General features: G+C 36.1%; 1 protein-coding gene across 1 annotated transcript in view; it reads right to left on the reverse strand.

Moving 5' to 3' along the window:
- Positions 1 to 1955: 1955 nt before the first annotated feature.
- Positions 1956 to 17815, reverse strand: part of THSD7A (thrombospondin type 1 domain containing 7A) — a 300728-nt gene continuing 284868 nt past the window's right edge. The window contains exons 24-30 of the mRNA XM_075082924.1: positions 17541 to 17715; positions 15547 to 15720; positions 14439 to 14534; positions 11343 to 11425; positions 10794 to 11004; positions 7351 to 7438; positions 1956 to 5788 (exon numbers count right to left, since the gene is read on the reverse strand). Coding sequence (XP_074939025.1) covers positions 5704 to 5788; positions 7351 to 7438; positions 10794 to 11004; positions 11343 to 11425; positions 14439 to 14534; positions 15547 to 15720; positions 17541 to 17715 — 912 coding nt within the window. The 3' untranslated portion in view covers positions 1956 to 5703. The remainder of the gene's footprint in view (positions 5789 to 7350; positions 7439 to 10793; positions 11005 to 11342; positions 11426 to 14438; positions 14535 to 15546; positions 15721 to 17540; positions 17716 to 17815) is intronic.

The following is a 17815-nucleotide window of genomic DNA, read 5'->3' on the forward strand; positions in this document are numbered from 1 at the left end:
CAGGGCAGCTCAGAATATTAATACCAGAAACAGTTTATACATGAGGCTGGAAGGGTCAACTGAAAGCACTGCCACACATGAGTACCAGCAGATTGGTGTTAACATCTTCCACTGTGAGAGACTACTCATGAGGCTCAGCCCTCTCCTGGCGCAAAGTTGCCTGACGACAAACAGAAAGAGCAATGGCATCTGCCATACGTGATTGAAGGTGTGCCTCACAGTAAGCCTTTCAGATCAAGCAGGACTTAGCAAAGATGCCCATTTCCAAAAGGATGTAGGAGATACTTCACCAGTGTATCACCACAGGACAACCCCCTCCATGGGCAAGGGCACTGCCCAAATGAAGGTAAGCTAAATGAGTCACCTGCTCCCCGGCTGAAAAATAAATGAACAACAAGCAGATACTAAGAAATGTCCCTGTCCCTGCCCCTGCAAACCGCCACCCCTCTGAAAAGATGCAAAAGGTTTGTTCATCTGCCTGTTCATCAGCTGCTTTTGGATAGACATTCAGCTTTGTTGTGTCTAAGAAAACAACCAGAAGATTCAGAAATAACCTTTTCTGTAGCCAAATTGTGCTTAGTGATGCCGAACAGATCCTGAATGGCTGCTTAAACACACTACTGTTGCAGCAGGCTAATTTGCTAGAACTAACACTGTGGATCTTCAGATTATTTGAAGGCTAAAATATTTACAATGCTCACCTAAGCCTTTTGATTTACCTCTCTGTTTATCTCCTTTCACTGTATTTGTATTGCTCCTGTTTTTGTTGTTTGTTTTTTTTTTATATATATAATAAAGAATACATTTCTAATCTGTAAGCCATTACTCTAGAAGTCTTACAACCAATTGCCAAAGTCCTACCATAAGTTTTCTTTACTAAATATGAAGACCTTATGATCTTCATTAGCATACCATAGGCAATTCTCTCTTCTGCAGAGTTTAAATGATAATTTTAATTTTTCTCCTCTCAAGTATCTTTTTGAACTGTTTATAGAATTCTGCCCATACTGAATTAAACAACTTCAAATGATCTAAAAAAAAATCCTCTGTTAAATTGTAGGTGGGAAGACAAGTGCAATGCTTCTGTTATTTTGCAGTGGATTCCAGCAGGAGAAGATGTATGTAGGAGGTACTTCTGAAAATCTTGAAATGCCTCTAAAATCAGAGTTGTGTGCTCTCAAAACTGGGTTTAAACTTTTTAAGGGTTAGTTTGGAAGGGTGACTGGGGAGATAATAACTACTGAAATTGGACAAAACCCCATGAAATGGTGTGTAAATATATGCTCCAGAAATGGACATGAAAAAAATGAGTTTTGGAGAGCACAGAGAGGGAATACAAGCAGTTATGAAAAAGGCACAGTAATTTTTTTTTTCCTTAGGTAATCAACAACAAATTCTTGATTCTAGAAGAACTTAAAGTGAATTTGGTAATGTTTATTCAACAACGGCGATGTAAATGAAAATTTTATTGATTGCCATGGGCATGTTTGTTTATTGCAGGGGGATGGTGGATTTTGCTTCCTGTTCCTTCTCATATAGGGGCAAGGACAGATTCAACTTCACTGATGTGAACAGATGCCTTTCAGTGAGATCTTGATCCACCCCTTATTCTCCACAAATGGATCGGTTTTTTTGATCTAAAAAATGGCAGTTAAGGAAGAAAATCCAAAATAGCATTGATTTATTGCATTTATTGGATATTTACCAATCAATTAAATATGCATTGTAAATGTCTACATTAACAAGGACCGTAGCAAGGACTTTGATAGTTACCATAATATCAGAAAGTATTTTTCTTTCTTTTTAAGAGAAATATTAATTTTTAATGAGAATATGTTTGCTAATTTCTTTCAAAAAAGAGACTATTTAAAAGGTGGTCATATTTTAGGGATCTGGCTTTTATTGTTAGTCTATCCCAGCATGGTATACTACATCTATTAAAAAAAGACATTAAATGATTTTGTGTTTATATTTATTGTCAGCAATACATCAGTTATGTAAAAATAACCCAGATGAAAATGTAAGGCTTGTTACATTTTCACATCATCTGTATTAACTGAATAAAGCTTAGTGACAATATACACAAATTTGCAGTAGTTGTACGTAAACATTTTGTGCATTAAAAAAGAAATATACATAATTTAAAAAATAAAAATGCATTACACAATTTACAAATTAACATTAACAAAAAAAGGTAAACATTCCTCAGACAGCTGCCTCCTTGTTCTACAAAATAAATATTCAAGTAAATTAAGTTAGGCAAAATAAACTCTTAACTTTTGGTGAGCACAATTTACATAAAGGTAAAAAGACAGACTTCCATTTCATTCAAGGTATATTTTACAGTGATTTATACATAGAGTTTTTAAATTGGTCTCTTCAGGTTGTAATATTGGAAAACAAACTTTATTACATTTTGGCAGGAGGAAGGGAGTTTCAAAATTGGTGCTTTATACCAAATATAAACAAGCTTGTGCAAGTGCATCAAAGCTTCAAAAAGGAACTTCTCCAGGACTCAAAGCAGACACAGTAATCTAGAAACTACAGATTAAAAAGGAAAATACAAACCACCACATCAACAGGAAAATGTCTACTTTGCTATTTTCTGAATGGTTTATTTGATCACTGGAAACGTTACTTTCACAAACTAACAATCTACAGTAGTGGCTGCTTTAGGCACTGGATTTGTAGAAGTACTCTGATTTTTAAAGCAAATTGCTTTTCATTCTATATTGATAATTCAACTATTATTTATTTCTGCTTCAATGCTAATGGGCTTAATCACCTTTGCAACTTTTAGCTTTACCTAAATTTCAGCCCTCCTTATAGCCTAGTATTTTTTTTCTTGATAACAAGGGAAGCCATTCGGGCTTCAAACTTCCATGCACTTTGTTCATAAAAAAAATAATAATAAAAATGCACTCTAGATTTTAAATGCAGCACTAGTATGATGCAGATGTGCACCAGCAAAATTCACTAACCAGATATAAAAGGTAACACATACTAAAATACTTGCATGGATTGCAAAGGCCAAATATACTTTAAAACCCCCTCCTATCTCTTTCTTCATTTGTCCACTTTAAATAGTGAGAAAAAGGAGATGGCATACCCTTAACTTCAAGTTAGTAAATTCTTAGATTTAGGACATAAAAATCTTCAAGGCAAGAACTAGGTAACAGCTCCTGCTAAGACCAGCCAGTATAATAAATAAAGGTGACTCATTGCCAATGAAAGACACCCTGTTCCCTCAATTCCCTATTGGTCCGATACTATTTGACAACACAGAATCAGACTTTTAAAAGTACAGAAATCATGATTAAGCTTTATGTCTCCACATGATAGTTATCATTCTTTATAACTTTCCCATGTTATTTTTTTGTTTGTCTGACAAAATAGGAATCAACTAGATTTTTCTTGTTTTCTACTCAAGAATGCTGAAGTAATCAAAATCATCAAGATCTGGTTTTTTTTCCTATGGATCTTTACAAAGAGATATGAGACTGAAGCCCCGAGTCCTGCAACACGTATATGAATGAACCACTGCTGTGGCAGGGGGCCATGGCACTTCACCAGCTGTGGCCAGATCAAGGTATAAAATGAGCAATTAAACCTGTACAAAAGATTGTTACAATTGTTCCTCTCTGCTTACCATTCCCAGTTGGGGAATATTTATGCAGTGTGAGGAAGATCATTTTCTTGATGCAGTAACACCACACTGGTAATATAAGTTAGGTAAGTTAAAGTAGGACCATAATCTCTCTTGAACATTCACAAAATGCACATTGTTTCCAAGAATTATTCTACATGGAACAAAAGTAAGTATTTTTAAGGACTGATGTTACCCATTGATGTCCACGAGAGTCTTGTTATCAATTTCAGTGGATCTGGGCCAAAGTTTGCAAAGCTACAGTTTTACTCCATGCAAAAACTGGTGCTTCTTGAGTAAATAGCGTGATGAGTAGGCAGAAATGGTTTAGGTTATAAAAAAGACCTGAGAACCTAATATTGAACTTTACATAACAATTATTTTTGAGAGGTTGCCTGATAAAGTTTTGTATTGCTTAGTAGTGGCACAGTCACTTATATGTTCAGGCTACACACAGAAGCCATTTGATGAGAATAACCCTTCTCAGGTCACGAATCACATCTGTAACAGGCATGTAGATACAGTGGCAAGTCAATGAGCTTCATGCCAGAAGCGTAACACTGAAAAGCCATAAGCATGGAAGAGGTTAACAGTGAGTTTTTACTCTGCCAGAGTTTTTTAAAAAGTCATGAGTATTAAGACGGCAGAACTATTGATCTTATTGTTTACTTGCCAGTACACTAAAGAGTTTAACTGAATAATTAAAAAAGTCTATCCAATTATCCTAATGAGAAAAGACAAAAGGGCTCTGAGTATTGCACTGTCAGCAACAGTGAAAACACTCTCACTAGTGGAAGGAAAAAAAGCAAAACCATTTTATTTTAGTTGAACAATCAGAATACCTTTTTAGATAGTCAGTTTGTCACTCAAGATTACAGGGCAACCACTTTTCTTTTTCTTTTCTTTTTTTTTCTAACAAAGTTAACAAATATAAAAAATCTAGTCATAAACAGCCTTCAAAGTACAATTAGAAACCAGCAGGACAATCTATACCAGTATAGGTAAATGGGGCAAGAAAATAGACACCTGTATTACTGCCATGATATTGACTACAAATGGCCGCTGTGACAAGGAACGGTGTGTACAGTACACATCGGTAGCCGATTCCATCCAGTCGCAGTCCAAACCGAACGCTACTCTCTTCAGGATTCAAGACCTGTCTAGATGACACTCCTCGCACAAGATACTTCATCATCCTTTCTGAAAAGAGGCAGTTTCTATGGCAATACTAGTTAAGTGCATATCATGCTGCACTAATATAGTGCAAAAATTTGCCTTACATGTAGCAAAAAAGATGCAGGCAACAGTTTGAGTTAGAGAAAGTAGAAACGTATTGTAACATTTACAATGGGTATTCTTTTTCCAGGCAGCAACCGCTAGAAAATACTGAATCTGAGAATGCCTCCTTTCTGGATGTACACAGGAGGCCTTTATGCTTTGGAGTGATAACAGGACAGAATTTTGCAAGTGAGTCATTGCCCACGGAAATGCATGTTAACACAAGTTATCATCAACTGGCAAACTGTTGAACTTGCTCAGTGGGTTAATCCCAGTTAAAAGTGAATATTGTACAAAGCACTAGAATGCTCTTTAACAAGTATATAATCTGATAGAGTAATACATATGGTTCAACTGAGTATATATGTTATGCTTGAATATAAAGAGTCATAGACAGCTTGGTACAAACCCTTCATGCGTACTTATTATACTTGGTTAATGTTGCAGGGGCTTCCAAATGTTAATACTATGTCAGCTACAGTATTCTGGAGGCAGAAGTGGTGCTTATAGTTTGTAAGACTGAGGAAAGACCACAAATCTCCAACTGCAGTGTCTATTAACATGATTCTGCCAGATTTCTCAGAGCTGATGGTCTAAAGTAAAGCAATAATACCTTGGATATCCGTAGGTATTATGTAATCCATCATTCTTTATCTATGGTGCAGTTACAAAAAAGAAAAACACTTAATCCACTCCATAGAAAATCCCTGTGGCTATGGATACCTTCCGATTTCAATTCATTAATTTAGACTCCATTTGTCACCATGAGAAGTTCTATTTTACATATCTGCATCTCCATCATAAGCCAAGGTTAAAGGTTTCAGTCGGTTGTTCTGCCTTCTCTGGGGCTTCTTTGGCTTTTTGCTGAAACAATAAGATAATTTGTAAATAGAACAAGAAACTAATAACATAGAAAAGATGGATTTCAGTCTTAAATGAAAGTTGAGTGTGTTGCTTTAAGATAATGCATTTGGTTGTTCTTTTATAAAAGCTATAAGCCTAAAACCTTCACTTGGATCAGCAATTATCTCTTTATCAACTGAAAGCAACAACTAATTCAAAGCTCAGTTGCTCAGAAACAGGCTGTTATGGTGCTGATGTGACTTGATGAAATCGTTGGCAGGTAATCCTGGAAGATCAGTCAGTTTTCAGAAGAACCCAGAGCCTGCAGTGCGATATTTGGTCATGTATCAAAGCCGCGATCAGGTTCTTTTAAATTATGTGACTCAAATCTTAACCTCTCTTGACACATCAAAGGCTTCCACAGTAAAGTTCCATCTTTTGATTAGTTTTATCTCATTATACTTGCTGGAATGACGACAGTTAATTCTATACGTTATAATCAAACCAGTCAAAAATAGCAGGGATATGGTTGTTAGTCATAACCTTTCTCTGTCTAGCCTTGAATTAGATTTCAATCCAGCAGTATTTCCAATCCATTTGATATAGTTTTAAAAAATTACCAAGCCAAAGGAAAGTGCATGTTTATGCATGCTTTAGTACTTGTCTTCTTTTAGAGTGTAATACAAGCATTTCTTTAAATCAGGCCTGTGCATCCTCAGTCTTAACTAAAATTTATCTCAGCTATGTCAGGCTGCCCAAATCTAAATCTTTGTAACAAAACAGTTGTTACAGTGGCTTGCGGTGGCCACAGATTCAGGTACAAAGAATCTGCAGTGGCATTGTATGCAAACGGATTTTCTTTTCCTCAAAAAATAAAAGATTTTGTTCCTTACTTAGACAGATATAGATTTGGGGAAGGTTTACTAAAAACCAAACAAATCCAGAAGCCCCCCCCAAATGTCTTCTAATGCAGTACAGCCAAGAGCCTGATGTGTGTGACCACACTTCCCTTATCCTCCACCTGCACAGTCATTTGGATTAGAAATTCCAAACAGGACCTAGAAAACTTCAGGGAGATCATTCTCAAAGGTGACTTGTTCTTGCAAAAAATCTTTGCTTTCACATGCACTATGATTTTTCAACAAAATATTATTTCATGTATGAAAAATGCATGAGAAGATTTTCAGACTTTGTTTGGTTGTGTCTCCACATCCTGACAAATATAAAATCTGACTTGCCTGATTACCAAGTTTACTTCTTGCATCTGCATTTTGTGATACAGAAAAAATGAAATTATCACAGACACAGTACACTTTTAAGAGAGATAAACTCAGCAAAAATAAACTATACAGTAAGCTACTCTATATTTGTAAGAAGTTATTCTTACCTCAGGAGAACCTACGTTTATCTATGCATCATCTAGACTACAACTAGAGTCTATTAACTCGAGGTTGGACAAAAGGACATGGAAAATTAAACACCACAGTTCACAGAAGTGCCTGCAGTTTCTACAGCGGCATACGTAAACGCTTGCATTACAGTCTGTGTGGGACTGCTTGTTTGTAAATAATTAAAGAACTCACCAGGCTAGATAGATCATAGAAACAATAAAGATGAGTAAAACAAATGCACCAGCAGCTACACCATAAACCCAGGTCTTCAGCCTCCCATCTAAAAGGAATGAATGTTAGTCAGTAGTGTTTGTGTTAGTCTTGTTGAATTATTAGTTCTGATATAGTGTAGAAATATTTTTATAATCCAAAATAAATGTCTTCACTAGCAATTACAGCTTAATGAGGGTAAATACTATTAAACAACTGAGCAACAGCTTCCCTGTGCACCTGGTGTTTTGCTTTTCAGCTGAGGTCTGGATAATCTGAATGGAGCCAAGATGTGGGGCAGAGGCAGCAATTGAGATCTCCAGAAACCCAGCCCCTGGGCCCGCTGGTAGCAGACAACCCTTCAGTGTGACCACAGGGCAGCCGGTCAGCCTGGGACACATTTATGCTGTTAGCATCACTTTCCGTTCTAGCTCCGCTAAATCAATCTGCCTGTTACTCTTCTTGCTATTTAATTTTAAGTTTTTAAATACCTTTGACATGTGTTACCTCACCCATACCCTAACTGCACATACACAACTTTCACTACTGCATAAAGTAGTAATTTTCCAATCTCTCCTCCTACCAAATGCAAGTTTTGTTGTTAAAAAACAAGCAAAAATGCACTAAAAAAGCCAACTCATGCTCACAGGTAGAACAGCCGTCTGTTCTTAATAAGGACTTCACCTGTGCACGGCTTCTGCAGTTTGTATTTTGGACAGGATGTCCCTGCACGCTGAGGTATACATCCCACCCTCCTGCTTGCCTTGACCTTAGATGCACTCACTTATCCCAGGAAAATGAGGGAAGAACGGTGTGACTTTGTGGAGTTTTGCTCTGAACCTCAAATGAGTATGTCACAACCCCAGGTCAGTACATGTTGTTTGACTCGCTACTTTTGTCTGACTAATTATGCAAATTTCTAAATGACTTTCTGAAAACATTCTTTTACAGGAGGTCAGCTAGCCTTGTTGCACTTCCTTGATAATGAAAATTCCATAAAAAAGCTGAATTATTTCATTTACAAGGGGCAAAATTTTTATTTCATGAAGTCACGTGTATTTTCAACAGCTAAAATTTTCCTGACCGAATACTTATTGCTTCCTGATACCTCTGTAGAACACATAGGGATTATGAATGCAGTTGATGTTTCTACAATGTCATAATAACAAAAATTAGTCAGACTGACTTTGCTCAGATTCACAGTAGTGCTCTCTCTTGCTGTGCAGTTAAGTTCAGGCTTGCTGTTCCCTAGCAATGCAAAGTCTTGCAGTTATGCGGACTACTTGTTCAAGACTAATCAATATAAAAACGTTTTAGCTTTGTTACATTAATCAACCTAATGAAACATTATAACTGATAACTGATACAACCGAAATAACTGATGCATTAAAGATGGATTGAACAATAGATTTGACCTGACATACGCAACGATATGATAATATGAATGAGAGGAATTCAGACTTCAGTACTGCTAAATAGGTTAGTTTCTTCTCTCCTTGGCTTATTTCTGTTGGTAAATGTAGGGGTTTTCAGGTTGGTTTGGGTTTGCTTGTTTTAAAATAGTATTATCTCCTTGAAAAAAAGACTGGCATTACCTTGAGTATGGATTTATTTATTTTTGTCAAAGCAGGGAACTCTGTTAATGAGGTCGCTCCTATTATACACCTACAGGCATCTAACTAACTAATTCTGAATTCCCCCTGGGTAGATTATTTCTAAAATTACAGGGGAATTGGCATACCTGAAGAAGATAGTTTTAATACTTTTGTTTCTGCAACTGCAATACAATTTGTTGAAGACAGTGAAATAACTATTTAAAAACTAGACTTAGAAACTGTGAGGAAAGGAATAATCACGCTAGAGTAAAGCAAAACCTTTCCAATAGATACCCAATCCTTGAATTAAAAACAATCAAGCATAAATCTCATCTGAAGTGCAAAATGCTCACTTTCTTCCATATTTGTTCATAACCTTCACTGGATAAAGTATTAGTTCTATTGAGTAACATTGTTTTTGTCTGAGCTATGTTTACTTCCTGACTTGAATTGGTGGAAAATTGGTACATTTTCATGAAATCTCTGAACTGCTTCTTGCTCCAAAAACCATGTCTGAGCTCGTATGAGCATCCACGTCCTAAATAGTTGAAGGCGACTGTCTGACATTTGATTATTGTTGGCACTCTGGCTGCTACAACCCACCCTCTGGCCTTTTCAGGTGGAGTTAGCTAGAATGAGTAAAAGATAACAAATTTGGTAAGATGCTATTTTTTAAAGGAGGACCAGAAAAGCTTAAATTTCTTTTTTTTATTGTGGATTAAAGTATTAACTAATTGGAGTAAAGACCATTTTATTGCAGGTATCAAGTATAGTATCACAGTACAAATAACAGTAAATATTAGTAGGACTAATGGGATCTAACATAAGTATTTCTAACCCGAACATGATTTAATCTGCTTACTAGAAGTACTGCTGTAGTTCTCAATTTGTAGCATTTTACGGATTATGCATGTAAAGATACTGTTTTCAATTCTCAGATTAAAAAAAGCCATAAAAACTTTAGAAAGAAATGAATGCCCTAAGATACAAGTGTGTTAGAATATCTAGTTCTATGTGATTTAAAAGACACTTAAGAAGATATCCAATTGCCCTCGTCTTATAATTAACATTTTGGACAAGCATCATATCTCTCTATGTGGAAGTATTTTGTTAATTAAAGTTTTATTTACCTCAGTGCTTAATAGTACCAGGATATATTTACTGAAATCTGATTATATGATGGACTTCATAAAGTATTTTTGATGGGATAACTGTCTTATATTTCATGCCACACTTGCACATAAGTCCTTGGTCAGCTTTAAAGTATATGATCCAACATAAAAGTAAATATTGCCTATAGAGACTTAGAGCATGTCTATGCTAAATATCAATAATATGGTTAGCCCTTGTCTAACATGAATTAGTTTAAATATGGATATGGCAGAAAAGCATTAGCATATCTGTACTGATTATTTTCCTACAATTTATGCTACGGCTGCAAATTTTAAGCAGCCCTTACCCTTTGCAGTCTTCAGTGCTACCTTTTCATTCTGTCAATAGCATTATTGGTTGAGACAGCATAACCTAATATCCTGGTTTGCATCTTTGCAGCCAGCTGCCTTCTAAGGTCACTTCTGTAAATTTTAACATGTAGAAGGGATTAAAAGGAAATCTTCTGCAACACAAGATTTCATTAAATATATTGGTGGAGTAACTGAGAAGGCTAGGGATTTTCTTATGTCTCTTCTTTTGTTTTCAGTCAGGGCAGGTGCCTGTCTTCTTAAATGAACACTTAAGGGTTTTTCTTTTCTTCCTTGGCATCACAAAAATGTAAATGCCAGACCTTGCAGCAGTACTTAGCATTAAGAACTGCTCATTGCATGACTTCACCTGGCCCAAAAGGCTGTAGAAACCAGGTCCTTCCTCGTCCTGACTGGTTACTGGAGGGCTGGGTAGGGTTCACAGCTCGACTGGTTTTCACATCTCCCTTTTTGTCCTCCATGGTGGGGATCACCACCACTGGGATGAGAGTGCACTGTTCGAGTGTGCCATCAGAGGACATAACTTCAGTGTATCCATCTTCACAACTGCACGTTCTAGTCTGTAGGGAACAAGTGTTTTACACTGTGTAGCAGAAAAACACAGTTTTCTGTGAGCTATAAAGCATAACAAAATGGATGACTGGAAGAGAAGACTGTTTTGATGAGTGCTAGCCTGGGGAGTACCTCTTCATGTATTTTTATGAAGGTTTGTACCAAATCAACAGAGATTATTCAACATTTAATTGAAAGGCAGAAAATGGTCTGAGGTTGATTTTAACAAATAAATGATTAGCAAAATCTCTGAAAATACTATTTGTTGGCATAATCTTTGTAATGCAGAGAGATGTCTCGGAAGCCCTCACAGGGGTGTTTTATGCTCCAATGCAGTAGCACATACCTCACTGCAGTAAGCGTGGGGTTGACTGCACGGTGGGTTACATGACCTGTCAGCATCTGGTTGGCGCATCACTAAACAGCCCCCTGTAGGACAGAAAATCATATTTTGACATGGTAATTTCTCACCACTGATGAAATTACTGATGTCTTTACTTGCTACAGTATGTCATGGATTACAATTTTATTGCTAATTTGAATTTAAGAGTCCTTCTATTATCCCAAGGTGAAGGATAATTGGTATCAAGTATTTTCTTATAGGTAGACTAAGGATACAGCACATGTATTCGCATTCATGTGCATTTAAGAGAACTAATATTTAGCCAGTGAACCTTTTGGTTTTCCCTTTGTTACTTCGGTGGATTGCTCAAAAACCAGTTTAAATGCTTTGTTGTGCTTGAAGGAACAGATTTTGGTTCTATAGGGCCCTCCTTATGACTGACATATTAAAACTATGGCCACAAAGAACATAAAAGCATATTTTTGATTTATATCTTTGCCTGTTAAACTGAAAATAAACCACTCATCTGGTTTACGAATGGATACGCATTTTCTGCTGCTCCTCAGTAGTCACTTTTACTCATGCTATAGCTTTGCCTCTTATGAAGCTACACTTCGTTCTAGTCTAAGACAGATTTTTCAGAAGGAAAGAAGTGTTATCAGTAAAGCACATACTGAATGTTATGATACTGATGATACAGTGGGTTTCAGTCTTTTTCCTTTTTATCCTAGTTCTCATTTCTACAGCTTTATGTACAGTGCAGATATTGTTATGGACCAATAAACACAATCAGGCTTTCACTATCATTTCAGCCAGAATGACTTTAAAATACATTTAGAATCAGTTTGAATTTACCTGGGTTTCCTTCTAGCTTACAGAAGAGGGATGTGCATCATGTAGCTTAAAATTTATACTGCTATAGGATGACTTATTTTGCATCTTCCAAATTAATAACGTTTTTATACTGGTGTGATATGATGATGAAATCCTGATAGCTGAGGTTGGTCACGACCATAGCAGATGCAGTTAGATGTGGTTACGTAGATCCAAATGTTAACGGGATGGCCAATGAGGAACAAATAAAACCCTGCTGGTTGCCGTAAGATTTCCCCACCCCAAAAAAGGAAAATTATACATCCTAGCATACAAATCACATGCCTGTGGGAATCTATGTAATAATATATCAGTCATCCAAGGAAGCTGCAGAAGGAAAGAGTTGCCTCATCGCCCATGGGAAACAACACCTTCAAGTAAAAAAGAACTATTCAGCACAATAATATTATGCAAGTAAGTAAATAAATAAAGGCCATAAAATACCAACAGAACCCATAATAAAAATCTGATAACATCTTGATTAAAATACACTATGTTAGAGCCAAATGTGCAGCAATAAGGCAGCAAAGAAACACAATAATCAGAGATATAGGTTGGTTCTAGACCAAAATAGGTAATCTCCATTTAAATCAATCGTGTATATGCATCTCCAGTTTGAGCTTTAATACTGTAGCTTATACAAACCACTTTCAAAAAAACGTTCAGATGTAAATTACAGTCTGGTTCACAACTGTATGCTTCACGCAGGGAAGTTTTCACAGAACATTATACTTAAGTACTTTATTTGGAAATTATCAGGCACATACAAAAAATATACTTTTGCATTGCATGGAAACTGGTGATTACGTTGTCTGGAACTTTCCACTAGTCTTCATTTCAAATCAGAAAGTTATCATAGCATTAAAACCATGTACAAACAAGCTTTGAAAAAAACTATACAGTATAGGTCCAAGGTTATTCTGCCTAGGGGGTCCCATCATGGAAAAATCTGCCAACAACACACATTCATACACTTGTCTTTCCTGGAATGTTTCACATGGCTGTATTCAGTCACATCAGAACAAACTATTATTTTTATGTGACTGACAGTGATTTATTAATATATTCTGAATTTAACATCTCAGAGCCATAAACACCTAGACACTATTTACTCTGAAATCATGTAGGACCTTTAAATAGATAATATCTCATATTAATCTCAATAAGAATTCTTACTTAGAGTTTTACTTATCATACAAGAATCTTAGCTAGGCAGGAAGCAATCAGGGAGCATAAATAATGCCCTGTTGCATTCATTGCAAAGATGATGCATTTTAATATTCTTAACAACACAAGGTGACACTTGCAAAAGAGACTTTGGACTATAAAGTATTATTTCAAAACCTTGTAAAAATAACACAGATATTTTATTTCTACTGCTACAACAGATAGTAGTGGTGTATTCCATCATCAAGAATTATTGTATTGGCAGTCCATGAATTAGAGGTCCTCTCCTGTGACTGACCTGTCAGTAGCTGGTATTAAGCATGTGCTTATAATCTCTGGGATTCTTTCACTGTCACCTTGGCTCATATAAAAATTACATCAACAACAAATGCATAACTCTTAGCTTAAATGAATCCCTAATTCTTATAAATAAGTTCATATAAATAGATGTATATGAAGATTTTCTTGAATTCAGAAACCTCAGTCATTCTTAATTCATGGTGTTTTGTGCTTCAGTTTGCACAAAAATTAACTGCATCCCATAGCTGTCCACTGAAGTATCCTGATATATGTTTATGTCCCGAAAATGAAGAAATAAACTTATATTAGCACATTTATTAAAATTTGATATTTTGTAATTTTAAGATGTATGATACATACATGATATTATTAAGCTTTGCATCTCTCTCTGCCTCTGTATAGGCACTGAAATGAACTTTAATACATAAAAGTTCTATTTGTTGTAAGGCTTGAAATCTGAAACCCTAAATTTAGAAGTGTAAATATGTCTATGGTAAAAAAATATACAAAGTAAAACATTTCAGGTCCAGTACAGAAGATAATAGTTATATTTACTTTTAGCATTACATGCTGCATAACTCTGGAAAAGAAATGACATCCTTAGCAGCAAAAACATGATTCAGGATAACATTGATACTGATTCATACATCAGAAACAAGTGTTTTTAGCAGATTCTTTTTTTAAAAAATCCATTTGTTGGGAAAAAATATGATCCACCTGTTTTCCAGACTTTTGTGTGTATATAAAAAAAGGAGTTACCTGTGACGTTTAAACCATCTGACCTTTGGCACCACACGGTTCGAGAAGATCCCTTCCACGGGCTAGCCATCCACTTGTATTCATAGCACTGGCCATCTACACAGAGAACATCCACTTTTCAAGAAATTTGATTACAAGGTTTGAGGCTATCACTGGCAGCAGACACACTCATCAGTAGACCATACTCATTATGTTTAATGGCTTTTATGGCTAGGTAGGCTCTTTCCTCCTTCACCCAGCAACTCAGAAGAGTGCACCGCACACATGGAGGTCCCAAGGTCTCCTGCACTTTCTGGAAACATAGAGAATAGACCAGACATGTCCTGGACACTAACTATAATGGTTGTATACACTGCTTATGGAGTAAGTCTAATGTAGTTAATGGGCAAAACAGACATTTCCAATAACCTCATAATGGTTGTAGCCCATCTGTTGTGCAAAACTCATTTAGGAGTCAGGTTCCTTTCCTCGTAACACTGAGCTTCAGTCAATGCTCCAGTGCTTGGTGAAGTGGCCTGAGCTGCATCTGGTTTCACTTCTCAGCTCTCCTGTACACCTCTCATCTAGCCTGGGATAAATTATGAACTACTTCTGCACCTGGAGCTAAGAATAAAATTCCTTTTTGCCTCATCTGTCTGGCCTCTGAATGGACAAGAAACATCTGTACAGGAAATGTCTTAGATACTCTGTCCGGTACCAGTGGTAAGCATGACTGAGACTTTTTAATGTCACTGTCGTGTAATTAACAACAATTCAAAGGGTAGAGAGATATCTAAGTTTGGTTATTCATCAAAAGGTAAAGATTTTTTTTTTAATTAATTTTATCAAGCAGATAAGGCAACTATGTTTTCCCACATCGTAAAAGGAAGTTTCATTATTAAAAAAGGATCAGTTCTCCAAAGATTGTGCTTAAAGTGGTAACATATGATAGTTAGCATTTGAAAGTTTTTTCTGTTTACAGTTGCTTCTGAAAAACAAAAATTTAAGTGCATTTCTACATCTACCAAATCTGTATTTGCCTAAATTTGATACCATGAAAGAAAAAACTATCGTTGTTCTTTATTTTTTTTCATACAGGAAGTGGCATTATGTGTATTTTGGTGCTTACCATTGCACGGTCTTGTTTCCAAAGCCTGTTCTGGACAGAGATGTTGATTCTCTAATTCCTGAATGATCACTGCCCGAGATCGGACTTGTATCCCTCCAAAGCCGAGATCTTCACCATTAACACAGGTTAGCTGACAAAGACTCCATTCTGACCATTCTCTCAAGTAACAGTCCCCTGTCAAATATCAATTTTATAAGGTGAAGAGTTTTTTGCACTGAATGTCTTAGAATGTATGCCTCACACTAAATTTATATATCTTGTTCACACTACTTCTTTGATCTTAGAAAGATATCTTGTCTGGTTTTAAAAAGAACAATTGTTGCTTATCCTCACACAGAATTTATCTAAACAGAGAGTAGAAGAGACTGCTGGAACATTTTTTGCAAGAAAGGGAAATGGGAAGGTGATTAAAAGTCTGCTCTGGGTATTTCATGTTAGCAAAATAGAGATTTGCAGAATGTTATTTTATTGTGTAAAACTGAAAAATAAAGTTATACTAATGACACTAACTAGCATGATCAGCTAAAGAACATTTAAGGAAGATCTGAGGCACAACACAAAGAAACCATTTTGTTAAGACTGCAGTAGAAAACAGGACTAGGCTGTGCACAGACTCATAAATAAACCTCTTAGTTCTCAATATTTCAGTGAAAGAGCTATTAAAAATTCATGCTACCTTGCGTTATACTGATGACAGATATAATCAGTACTGTGTTGACCAGATGCCTGATTAATGAAGGAATTTTATTTGCCAATGTTAGGAAAGCATGCAAAGAAATGAATAATTGAAGAACTGATGTATACATAATAGGAAAACAAGTAGTGATTTTTGGAAACAATAGTTGGAGTGTATCATTAGCACATCCCCACAGGGCAGTTATTCTTGCAGGCTAAATGTGAGATTGCTGAAGAACGGGTTCCTGCTCAGCAAAATTTTAAAAGCGAGCAGTAAGCAGCTATATATTTTTAAATAAATTTGACTAACAAGAAAACATAAGTACACACTTTTTATTCTTCCAATTTTCATCTAATAACTAAAAATATGTGAAAATCATGCAACTAGAATGGGGTGCACAAAGCAGTGATGGAAGCCTCTCCATTTTTTATTATTTTCTATTTATTGAGGCAACTTTACCTCCATTCCAATCTGAAATGAATTGGAAAAAAAATCTGAGAAAGAGGAGAGTTGCAAGAGAACAAAACCAGTACTAGTATGGAATGATAGCTGCGTTAGAAGCGAAGGAGTTAATCACTACTTCTGAAGATACATCACTACTCCCTCTACTGAACAACAACCATATACTTCAAATTCTATAAATAAGTGTTTGAAATGAACTGGAGGGGTTCCACTGGAAATTAAACAGCTGTTATAGGCCCTTAATCCTTCTCAGTATGAGGGTCATGGACATGATCACTTATAATGGCTCCTTTGAATTCAGTCTGCAAGGGCAATGACAGTGCACATCACGCCCAGTGAGTTAAACAGTTAGAAACACCACATTTTCACAAAGATCAAAGTACTAGTTTAATTTGGAATAGCCCCTTTAAACAAAAAAATAAGGCTCCCTAGCTTAGCTTTCTTAGACAACCATAAAAGGCATCAAGATCTTAGCCACTGTTAATAGTATTAATAAAGCTGTTAGGTGATCTAAGCACTTAAAGCAAATATTTAGCTGTAAACCAACACTATTTCTTATGGAGTTAAACACAGGTTCTACTTCAAAAGATTTTTGTGAAAAAATATATTCTTATTAGGTACAATCTGTGATTGAGACACGTCTTTTATAAAATTTAAAACCTGGTATTTTTTATAATTCATTTATTGTCATGAAGCTACTATCAGAAAGTAACTCTGTTAGTCATTTGATGGATGAATCCAATCAGTAAAGCAGGTGAAAAAGATTTAATTGCTTGTTGCTAATGCTAGGCACTGATAACTGTAATGATACCCAACCAATCTTGAAATGCAACATTTATTTGAATGGCTTTGTTACCTGGACAAGGAACAGTGCAGGTTTCCTCAAGTACCATCTTCTTATTACCATCTATAACAGGCTCTATTTCTCCACATAATTCCTCATCTACTGCTTTGCCAACATCTTCAGTGGATCCATCAAAAACCACACAGGAAATATTCCTCACCCGTGTTCCCTCTCCACATTGAGCATCCTGGGGAAGAAGGACATATACGGATGCTGGACAGAAGCAAGCGCCCGAAGACTAGATCTGAGCTACATGACACTGTCTTCTATTATTTTTTGCTTGGCTA

The sequence above is a fragment of the Phalacrocorax aristotelis genome, chromosome 2, assembly GCF_949628215.1.
Source record: "Phalacrocorax aristotelis chromosome 2, bGulAri2.1, whole genome shotgun sequence".
Lineage (NCBI taxonomy): Eukaryota > Metazoa > Chordata > Aves > Suliformes > Phalacrocoracidae > Phalacrocorax > Phalacrocorax aristotelis.